At 36.5% G+C, this 12,093-nt stretch overlaps 1 protein-coding gene across 4 annotated transcripts in view; it reads right to left on the reverse strand.

The window, feature by feature from the left end:
* Nucleotides 1–3,371: 3,371 nt before the first annotated feature.
* Nucleotides 3,372–12,093, reverse strand: part of PHIP (pleckstrin homology domain interacting protein) — a 109,345-nt gene continuing 100,623 nt past the window's right edge. Inside the window, exons 36-40 of one of the 4 annotated variants that reach the window (XM_065630823.1) lie at nucleotides 10,707–10,859; nucleotides 8,479–8,642; nucleotides 7,721–8,001; nucleotides 7,216–7,377; nucleotides 3,372–5,133 (exon numbers count right to left, since the gene is read on the reverse strand). In XM_065630823.1, coding sequence (XP_065486895.1) covers nucleotides 4,493–5,133; nucleotides 7,216–7,377; nucleotides 7,721–8,001; nucleotides 8,479–8,642; nucleotides 10,707–10,859 — 1,401 coding nt within the window. In that variant the 3' untranslated portion in view covers nucleotides 3,372–4,492. Of the gene's footprint in view, nucleotides 5,137–7,215; nucleotides 7,378–7,720; nucleotides 8,002–8,478; nucleotides 8,643–10,706; nucleotides 10,860–12,093 lie in introns of all 4 variants that reach the window. The other 3 variants (XM_065630822.1, XM_065630824.1, XM_065630825.1) reach the window with 3 other exon arrangements.

The following is a 12,093-nucleotide window of genomic DNA, read 5'->3' on the forward strand; positions in this document are numbered from 1 at the left end:
CAGAAAACTAACAGCCCTTTTATCAGCTGAATGTCTAGGTCCCCTTGGAAACCAATCCGTTACAAGAACTTCAGGGATAAAAGAAGGCGTATTATGTAGTAATTTCACACAGCTAATTTGTCTTCATTAGGTAGCAAACAGAAAACGAGCTTTTGCTTTTTCTAGGTGGGGTTTTAAAGCCCTCTACCTCCTGTAACACAGCACTGTTGCAGAATTGTATTTAAATTATCGTTAAACACACAACTGTGTTTAAAAAAAAGGCAAAAAGAAACATTTGAAAAACTACTGCAGGCAAAATACACTACTTTATAGTAAGGTAAGGACTCAGGACACTGTGTAATTATTGTGGTCTGGCTGTATCTTGATTAACCAGCAATATGTTAAAATTATCTCAGCAAGATTCGCATGCTTCAAATTAAATGCAAATGTTGATGAAAGTGAGCTTAAAAACCCAACCTCCAATCTACTATGTAAGTGCAGGGTGAAAGGGTCCCATCCAGTTAAGCCTATTGCTTTTATAGAACCATTCAACCATTTAACATGCTCCTAAATTCAAATTACATGCTAAAGCATTTACTTGTAGTCGTCGATCCAACAAATGTGAGCAAAAGATTTAACAATGTGGTGTAAAAATTGTAACAAGCTTGAACTTACTGAATGGACGGTATTTTTTGTGTTATGTATAGTCTTTTTTTGGTAAGACAAAAAAGCCTCTGGCACAGAATCAGAATTAGTACTTGAAAATATTTGTACAGCAATACAGTGAATAAGTTGTCTCTACACTACAATTTATTTGTTTAATAAATATTAATATCCTACGTGTTGCATCAGGGTCCTTTATCAATTCATAGTTTTACAAATATTAAGCCATAGTAATATTTAACTCAACCAACTCAATCTTACAAGTCTATCAACAAACTGATCACACGTACAAACCGGACACTGTACAAATAAACATATGTAAATCTATATCACAGCAGTCTAATCACTGGAGGAAGACATTTGTCTGTAAAGCTGTATCACTGGTAATTGCCGAGTGACAAAAAGCTCTAGTTCAATATTGACAATAATGAACACTATAGTGGTAAAATTTAAGTTCTATTCCCAGAGAACATACTAACAACAGAAACAGACTAAAAAGTTGTTAAGTATGTAGGCACAGGCACGGTGATTTATGTTAAACACTGAGAGCACACTGGTAGCACAGAAACAGAAGTTATTTCCTCAGCGGTAGTGAGAGAACACACTTAGTAAGATACCATTCACTGGTAAATACCAATTTTAATGTTTCCCAGTATAGAGTAGAAATACCAGAACAGTATCCTCATATCCATGTCAAATAAAAATGAATTTAATGAATCAAACTGCGTTAATTGCTGCCAGGTCTGTAAGATCGTTTGTGTGTATATGACTATGAAACGATGTAATATTTACAATGCATATGTGAAACAAGCACATGAGATTTTGATACTCCATTTTCTGAACCAGTTGTTAGGTACTTGAGATGCCATTATAAAACATGCATATAACGATAGTTCTTAAAATTATTTCAGAGCACTGACCAAGTTTATTGCTCACATTTAAAAACTTCAGACTTTGTAATTCAAAAGCTCTTTTTCTGTGTTGATACACTTATGTCACAACAACCTCAAACAACACATTTTTCCCCAACCAAAATGCACAGTCTGATGGTGACTAAAGTCTCATAAATAAAGTTCCCAACCTAGTGAAAATAAATTATAAAAATATAACTTTTAAATAAATCTGGTATTAATTCCTAAGAAATGTTTAGCATTGATTCTGTTTTAAAAAATGACCCAAATGATCCACAATTTATTTTCAAAAGGAAAACCATTAATGTGTCTAATATGAATCAAAAAATTATTGGCTAAAGTCACCGATATTACTGGGTGGGAAGCAGTATCCACGTTTGGCAGGTAAGGCCTTCTCGTAAAATTAAGATGTACAATTTTCTACGTACTGTTAAGGGAACGCATGTTATTTCAGTCTCCCAGACTTACATACAAGGTATTTTTGATATATAAATACATACATAAACATGCCATATAAAAACATCATTACAAATGGAGTAAATACAGAAGCTGAATTTTAGATATAGTCTATTTCTTATATTACAATGCAGATAACATCAGGAAATTACACATTTTCAAATGATTGCCTTCATCAGCGAGATTTGACAAAATTACGAAGTAGAATCAATGAGCTTTGAATTGTGAAGCTGTATTGCAACTGTACAACCATCGCTTGTTATCTTTCCATGTGTTTAGTGATTCCATTTTAATTGAATGATAAAGAAATACTTGTTAGAAAAAATAAATATACCGACAAATGAAATGCAAACTAAACTAATCTCTGCTACCCAAATTCATATCCATAACAATTCAAAGAGGATCTGGAAAACAGTTTAGTCATTTTTTGGTAGCAAAATGCATAATGAACTACATAAAATCAGGTATGGTGGATAACAATTTGCCATCCCCAGTAGCATATTTCTGTTCCTCTTGGTGCCAGATACCAATGATCTTTGTCCAAACGTTTGACCTTTTTTTTGGTAACAGAAAATAAAGAGTGAAGAATCGGGCCTCAAATAAATATCCAGAATCTGTGCAAATTTAAGGTCTTAATTCTGTATGCCCTCCCTTCCAGATATTGCAGGTGACATTTGTAAAAAAAGAAAAAAGAAAATAAATATTATTAAGGGTGTACAGAATTGAAGGGTGTACAGAATTGAGGTTTCATTTCAGGTTTATTTTTTCAACTAAGTTAGGGTCACACCAATGGAAAAAAAAAAAAACTTTCACACTACCCAAACTCCCAAAATAATGCATAACCGGAAAATTTTGGTTACATTTTTGTACCATACCAGATCTCAGAAAATATGACTCCTCCTGTAATTTTTTTCCTTAAAACTGGACAATACTTTTTTAAGTGATAGAAAATGGTATTAAAGTTTGTTTGTAAAGGTATAAAACAACTAAATGTACCATAAACAAATAAATAACTGCTTTTCTTTTCCAGAGCAGTACATATAACAATACATTCCCCTAAGTCATATAGTTATCATTTACAATAGACAACTTAATTTTACTAAGGATGCAAGAAATAATAGAATACAAGGCACAATCATTAAATGGAATTTTTCTTTAGGGTGTATATTGACTTATGTCAGCGTGATATACCATAAAAAGTGCAGAAAAACACAATGTGCAATGAGACCACTGTATAAAACATGATTGCATAAAAAGTGATTTGGCCTTTTAACCTTAATAATTGAAAATAACCAATCTTCCCCTTAAAATTAAACTATAAAGTATGACATTTTAAAATTTATTTTCAATTCTAGTGCTATCTAAAAAATCCTGAAAAAAATTTATACCTGGGTAATATTTTATATGTATGTGTTTATGTATATATTAATATATACACATACACTCTTCTTTGTAGGTCATTTTAGCCTCTTAAGCATGTCTAAAGTTGTAGAAACAACAATCAATCTGGATCAGAAAGTAAACATCATAATTCCATACCTGTCCTGTAGTTTCCTTGAATCCTTTAACCAATTATACATTTTGTCTAAAACATCTCTGTCAAAGGACCCCACCAGTGCATTATTTTCTACCAAAAGTACCAAAAAGGATACATTTTGAACAATGTTAACAACTCACTATTTAAAACAATACACAGCTTTATCACTGCAAATGGTATGCTGTACTGACACTCCAAAAGAAAAAAAGGCTTTCCACTGCACTGATTCTCAGTCTTTGGCACAATAAACAGAGATTTAGTGATTGATACAAGAATCAAGGTCTGAAAAATTAGACATCAGTCAAACTTTTTCCAATGTGGATATATATATATATTTGTGATTACATTTTTGCTATGTTTGGCAGAACTTGGATAAACCAACAGCCTGTGCTAGGCTTCTTTTGCAGTTCAATGTTCCATCACAACTGAAATTAAGCATTTTCAGATTAGCAAAGTTTGGTATTTTTGTATTTAATAGAAATGTAAGTGAATTTACTGCCACTTTTTGCCAAAATCTGCCTTCCTAGGCAACTTGACTTTACAACCAAAGTGTACCTACTTGGTCAAAAATAGACTTCTGGTTTCAGTTTGTGGCATTCAAAGTTCTATCACCTTTTTTTAATTGTGTAGAGATACTACGCACTACTCGAGCAGAGTAGTTCTCAACTCCGTACGCCAGTCAGAAATTGCTTCAATTATTCTCAACTGCGAACAAAATGACTGTTGAAATGCATAACCTATTTGGAGGGCAATAAATAGCAAAAGTTTAAAATATATATTTCTTTCAAAGAATGTTCTTTCAAGTTCATTTTTTTGCTAATTTTTTCTCCCCAAATCAGAACATATTCTTCTAACCCATAATAGCAGCAGGGAAGCAGAAGTCTGTTCTGCTGTTCCTTTATTGTACCTGCTTCATAGCATTCCGAAGTAAAACCCTTGGTAAAAATTACCAACCAATTAAGTTAGCTTTTGCTTTTTCAGTCAACTTTCGGACTCTGCCTCTGCTGGATGTTCCAAAAGTTAAGGAGGTGTCTTCAAACAACAGCTGCCTTTGCTCTTCCTCAGAGTCATCTTCATTGTAAAAGGCTGTCCTCCTACCCTGGTTTCTAGTTCTCATGTGAGGTTCAGAGTCTTTAAGCTCTTCAGACCCCTCCTCCATAGGCTCATCTATCTTTTTCCTCCTGCTTCTTGTTTGCATTTTAACATTTGCAGGAACTAAAAGGTCCGAGCCTGCCTGATGGGTCTTCATCTTTCTTTTTGGCTTTCTACCCCCACGGCCTTTTTTTTGTACCAAGTCTTCCTTCATATTATTTTCAGAAAGAGAATTACATGCAGTAGAAGCAGAGGCTTCTTCTGGTACATCCCTTGCAGTCTGAATGGTATTCTGCTCTGCAACCTTTTGCTGTTCAAGAATTTGTAGCTTTTTTGGTTTTCTGCCTCTTTTCTTGTGCACCACTTCACAAGTACTGTTGCTAGTCTCCACCTTCGGTTTCCGTCCAGGACCTCTTTTAACTGGAGGTTTCGAAGGCTGTCCTCCATGTCCATTTACCTGAATGCTTCCTGACGCCAAAGCATTATCCTTGCAATCTGCTGTAAAGAAATGAGAGTACTTATCACATAACAGATTCGCATTTACATTCATTTTCATACTGCCTTAATAAAACTCTTACTAAAATATCTGAATGGATTCACAGTGACTGCCAATCTGTCAAAATCTAAGGAACCCAAAGCAGAGCTCAAAGAACTTCATGCCAGTAGGCAATGAGGACTAACTTCTGGTTGGGGTTAGCTCAAGGTACCTTGAGGAAAGAAAAAAACCAAAAACAACAGGGGGAAATAAAAAAAAAAAAAAAAAAAAGGCAGGTGCTCAAGAAGCATTGCTGAAAGGATTGGAAATGCCTCACAGCAGGTAATCTCTGGAGAAATGAGGTAGCAGCCCGTTATAGCCACTTCATTAGACCAGGGTTATTTCAACAACAAGCAAGGAAAAGGGTAGAAACACGAGAGACTTTAACCAAAAAAAAAAAAAAAAAAAAAAAAAAAAAAAAAAGTATGCAATCTGCACGGATTTCTCACATTAACAGACACATGGCATAAGGCATTTGCTTGGAGACTTTTATGGGCTGTGAGTTTTTCTTAGGTGAGTGGTACCCAGCTTCCTTGGTGGAGGATGTCACAGGACCCCAGTGGAGATGTTCTGATACCACAGCCCTTGCCCGAAACACGACCTGGGGCAGACTTGCAGCCAGCGTGACAGTACATCCAGTCCTTTGATGGAGCATCCATACACAGCTTCGGCTGTGTTCAGATGTGCTCCATCATGCACTGAAAGCACAGGCCTCCACTGTCATATGAGTGGATATGCAGGGGAGAAAGGATCGCATCAACAATGTGCAGATTGTTGACTTCTGACATGACCAACCATCCAGTTGTGTAATGGGCATATTATTTAGCCATGCAGTGAGGCCTTTGTGAGAAGGCTTGCAAGGAATGGACAGATGATGTAAATTATCAGATCACAAGGTGCTTTTTCAGAAGCATGGAAGAGTAAGAACAGCCAGATAATCTTCAGGGAGAGGAGGACTACAATGAGTAAACAGATTAATCAGGTGAAGCTCAATTTCCAGACTACTGTTTCTCCATCTTCAGAGTAAAGTTGCTTAGTGGATCTAGCTGCTTCACAGCAGCTTCGTAACAAGTTGAAAGCTCCTTCATCAACAGGAAAGCTTTTATGACTAGGAGATCTTATTTCAGTCTCCACAGAAACTTTGAGTTTTAAGGCATCCAGACATCAAAAGACCGAACGAGTTCAGTCAGAAGATTACATGGAATCAGGTCTGATCAATCCATACAAATATACTAAGCCGTAAACACTGCATAGTTCAGTTTTGCTGGGGCAAAAAATGAAAGAACAAAGTTGCAGCTGGGATGATCTGATCTTTACGCTCACGGTTGTGAAGAGTGTCATCACACTCAGTATTACTGATTCAAATATAAATAACCCAGGTTAAGTTTTATTAGGTAAAACCCACAGGGTTTAAAGTGTGACCCTGCGGAAGTCTGCTTTGGAATCTCAGAACTCATAACATGATCCTTGTCATAACTTCAATCACAGAATACCGGGTTGGAAGGGACCTCAAGGATCATCTGGTCCAATCTCTCTTGGCAAAAGCACGGTCCAGACAAGATGGCCCAGCACTCTGTCCAGCTGAATATTGATAGTGTCCAATGCTGGGGAATCCACCACTTCCCTGGAGAGATTATTCCAACAGCCGACGGTTCTCATTGTGAAAAATTTCTGTCTTGTGCCCAAGCGGAATCTCCCCAGGAGTAACTTGTACCCATTACCCCTTGTCTTTTCCATATGACTCCTTGTAAAAAGGGAGTCTCCATCTTCATCGTACGTACAGATATATTAACATATCAAAATTGGCTAGACACCACAGTTATCACACCATGGATGTGGTGTTAAGAGTAGTCAAAAACATGCTAATTTACCACGAAGGAAACCAACTGTGACTGAGTTGTTACATTAGACCTCCATATTCTGCTAAATCATAATGCATACTAATTTCCCCACCCCCAAATTATCACAAATAAAGTACAAGAATACAGCCACCACATCAATAACTGGGGGCGGGGGGGTGGAGTTCCAAAGAAACTCTGTACCTTGTTGATTAACAGTGGAGGATTTTACTTTGCGCTTGATTTGCTTCTCTTTCTCGGGGTGTTCTCTTGTGGAGTTATTCCTGGTGTTATGACTGTAATCAGATTGACTAGGGATTGATACAATATTCTGGTTCTTGGAATGTTTGGTTGAATTCTCCAGTACTAGAAGCAGAAAAAGGAAAAACAAACAATTATTCAAGTTAAGTAGTTTATTCCACATTCAATCCTATCTGGCTAAAACGCAAGTCATGTTCTACTACAAACAAAAAATTTGAATTGGTGATCTACAAGCAAGAAAGCTTCCTGGATAAAGTAACAGCCTCAGTTTTCCTCCAAAGTACCTCAAAGGCCCAGCAGCTTGAAAACAGAACCAGTCTTAACAGAGACAAATATATTAAGATTTCCAAAAAGCAAGTTTTACATTTAAAAAACATTCACAGCTTAACAAAAAACCCACACACAACAATGACCAAAAAAAGGGGCAAAACAAAAAACCCCAACTTGCCTGACTTTCCTGACCCTGCAGCAGTATTAGGCTTTGTAATTAAAGGCTTTATTGTTAAAGGCTTTGCTCCTGAAGAAGTAGATGGTTGCTCTGCAACAGCCACATCTGTTATCCCCCTATTGCTTCTAGTCCGCACCAGGGAAGAGGTTTCAGCCGCTTTTCCATTCATCTGAGGTGGAGCGTGTCTCAGTGCTGTTGACCGTGCAGGTGCAGAAGATGAAGAGGTGGCAGAAGTTTCTGCCTTCAGCTGAGGTTTTATTAATCTCCTCTTCCTTTCAGGGCTGAAAAAGGAGGAACAATTTGTATCCTGGTTGACCACTTTTTTATTTTACAGGAATAAATAAAATTAAATACCAGGGTCTGAGATCATGGGAGTAAAACAATCATCTCTGTATGAAGTACGTTAAAAATATGACATTTACTGTGGAAATTCATGTAGTTGAGAGCCTCTGAAAAGTGAATATTTACAATAAAAGCTGTAGTTGTATGACAAAGCATGATGCCATCACTATCCTAAACAATGCTATTTTGCTGTGCATGTTTAGCAGTTATTTGAATTTTAAGCACTTACACTAGGATAGCTCTCAGTTTAAAACTCTTCCACATCATAGGGACTTGCATGTCAAAGCTATAATTCTGTAATAGGGAATAGTAAAGGAAGTACTATGAAAAAAAAAAATAAAACCACTCTAAATTCTGCTGTTTAGGAAAGTCAAACTTGCACACCATTTCATGAATACTGTAAAGGAATAATGTACCTGGATGCAACACTACTAGAAACTGAGCTGCTTCTACTTCTTTTTTTCCTTCGTTTCTTTATTGTACTTCTTTTATGAAAGCGTAGGGCAGATTTATAATCTGATAAAATAGAACTTATGTGTTCTTCAAAGAAGGCAGAAAGGCGCAAACTCATGCTGTAGATCTAAAAAAGAAAAGCCAGTAAACAAGCAAGTTTTACACTTTTCCAAAGCATTCATTTCACTTATTTATCATTGAACAACAGTTAGAAAAGTAAATTGATTAATATGGAAATGTTTTAAGGAAATTTACAGCCTGTCTCAACAAATTTACACTAATCCATGTGCACATTTGCTTTAACTATTTTCATGGTTTTGCAAAGTGTATTACCACTGAACATCACACACAAAAGGAAAAATTAGAAAAGCCACTATTTTAACTGCCCTTTTTCAACTGCCTTTCCAGAACAGAACCACAGAGAGATCCTTAACGGAAATTTACTGTATCATATCTAGGGTCAAGAAATTGAATTTTCTTCTATATTAAGTTGCTTCCTCATATCCTCTTACAGATGAATCGATACTACCAGTGAGTTGGTTGCAAGAAGTACAAACACATATTAGAATTACGTAGGTGCACATTTCCCCACCCCCCCCACTTTAGCCTTGGATGATTTACAGGGACCAAATCAAACTCAGTTTTGATCACAACTCATTATTTGAGCACAGTTGCTATTAATTCTGGAAACTAAAACACGGAAGTGAACTGCCTAGATCCTTTAAGAGGGGACACGGCACCTTCTTAGAATGTGAAGCATAAAGACAATATTAAACAGTTGCCTGTCTAATGACAGACCAGAAAACCTCTCTGAGCAGCAGACTAAACAGTTAAGTGTAACCGACCCTGCATGCATTACTAGAGAGGACATCCGAAGAAATTTCTTAAGAAAACATGTAAAAAACTGATATAAAAATGTATGTCTAATGTGCCAAGGAGAAGAAAAGCTGACAGGTTCATGTCTACTCTTCAAGTAAACATCAGTCATGTAAGAGGCTAAAAGCACCACTGAATAACAAGTGAAAACATCACCATTTAACAACTATGTGTTGCATGTACTGAGAGTACATAGGTCCTGGAATATTAAAATTCTTGACATCAGAACCTTCCTCTTCTAAGTAAAATAAAGAAGAGCTACAAATTTACTATTCTACCAGTCTATCTGGAAGAAACATAAAAAATACAAAAGTGTCAGAAGAATCTGTGAAACTACACTGGAGCTAAGATCACATCAAGCATTCTACCTCAGTTTGAGGAGATCAAGATGAGAACGAAAAACCACAAAAGAATCCAGACCTGCCCAAAACACCCTGCCCTTCGGTGCAACCAAAAGACACAAGACTAATTTTTAGGCAGCCCAAACAGTGAGTGCAATTGTCTATTACTGACTGAGGAGAGACCAATCACTCATCAATCCTTCTGGAATTTGTCTCTGCGTTTTAAGACAGTAAAGTCCTGATGATTAATTCGCTATTTAGAACAGCCAAACATAAAAAACTATTAATAATTCTAGTCTAATACCTAAAGCATATTAGTAGAAGGAAAGCTACACAGAAGCCTTGAACGTGCGTAACTATATAACTTTCACTACTAACAGATACTGCACCTGCAAGACAATCTGAGAGAAAATATTATTAACTCTACCAGTGGCAGGGTATTTCCTATCAGCTAAGTAAGAACGGCTCTGTAGGCTCATGCTTTATGTAAACAGTTCTGTTTCCCAGAAATCTTAAGTCCTTCATTACAATCTCACTGGATACCAGTGAACAGCATACAATGTCATTATCCTCTACTCTCTACACCTGGACATTTTAATTTGGGGCAGCCTCCGAAGTGGAGGAGTTTGAAACTCTGTGTGTGTTTTGAAAATCTAGTTTCTTGCCCAAAATTCCACTACTGTACCCACAATCATGTTTCTACAGATCTTTCCTTCAATGTGGCTCTCCCTTTAGATCCACTTCCAATATTTACTTTCAAAACACACGTGCAGAACATCAGAACTTTAGGCATTTAAACAGCCTATATTCCTTTCTTTTTTTAAAAGAAGCTATACTACTTTCTCAGAAATATTCATGTTTTAATATCAGAAATATTAAACTTGTTTTTAAAGTAATCAATTACACTGTCTCTCTGTTTTTCTGTTCTGTATTTTTCAGCTAAAAGTATTCTTTCAAACAAACAAAAGTCTTACCCTTGATCTTTTACTTGGTGTGTAGGCCTTGGAATTGCTGAAAATAAGTCTTACATCTTTACATAACTCCATTGGTGACTCATAGTTGCCAGCTTCCAGTGTTTCTCTAACAGTGGCAAAATCCATAGGAGTGTCTATAATATCTCTATAATCCTGTTAAGAAATAGCAAAGCAGTGTATTACAATTCTTTTTTCCAAGTTTTAATATATCCTTTTTTTTTAGGATGCATTTGATAAACCTGTTTAAATGAAATGTCCTCTTTAAATAGTTCTGGAAGACTGCTGGAAGACTTTTTCTCCTTTCTACTCATACACAGACGTACCTGCCAGGATTGAGGCTAAGAGTTAACTGACACAAGATTTAATTCATTTTGCAAACAGATTTCCTGAAATACAGAGCTCAAAATTCTGTATCCTAAGGGTTGTATTACCGACACACTGTCACAACGATAACCATGATACAGGGAAGTGTGAATACAAGCTCTCCTGGGTGCCTTAACAGCTCAAACTTGGTACTAAGCCTAATACTGTTTTTACATACTAGCTTTACAATATGAAGTTTGAATATTTGAACCTGATCATACGTTTAGCACATCCCTGCTGAAACCTAAGTAGTTTCCCAAATGGACACCTGATGATTTAGGCAAGTAATATTAAAATAATGAAAACTCCACAGGCTTAAACAGGACCCTGTTCAAGCCAATGACAGGACTTTTTTCTAGGCTATGGAAGAAACAGAGGAATATCCATATTACAAAAAGCTGAAATACCAAGTCCATCAGAGCAAATAGAAACTGTGTGAGTGCTTCTGAACATTAAATAGGTTTGCGACACCAGGGAGCAGAGTGTTTCATGCCCAAGCCTAATAAGGTGTATCAGTTCATTTGAGGATCTCAAACATAAAAGGCCACTTTAGTCGGCCACAACATCAAGTTTAAGTTACTTCACAAATTATGGTGCCCCAGTGGCTGTGGAAGTGTCAGGACAGACCTGCTCGTGACTTCCAAAAGAGCAGCACTTCTTTTCTCCCACTGGGATGAATGATTTCCCCCAAGCTAATCACCTCAGAGTGATCTTTTAAAGAAAAACTGAAGGAAAGCATGCAAAACCTTTGCTTTGTTACTTAAAGTAGAACTAGACTGAAAAGCTAAAAGAGATACAAGGCAACAAGACTTTTGTGTTAAAATATTCTGTAGTTACAAATGGTTGATCATGGCGATATGAACTCCAGGGTAACGACCCAGGCAGAAAGCGAAATTTGGGAGAGTCATTGTTACTACAGTTAATGTTTCACTACAGTTCCTCAGTAGATACTTTTTATGCATCGAGCCCAGATGACTGTGGTACGAAAACTACTTTTAGCTTTTATACTTCTGAAATGAAAACA

Source organism: Caloenas nicobarica, chromosome 3, assembly GCF_036013445.1.
Source record: "Caloenas nicobarica isolate bCalNic1 chromosome 3, bCalNic1.hap1, whole genome shotgun sequence".
NCBI classification, from domain to species: domain Eukaryota; kingdom Metazoa; phylum Chordata; class Aves; order Columbiformes; family Columbidae; genus Caloenas; species Caloenas nicobarica.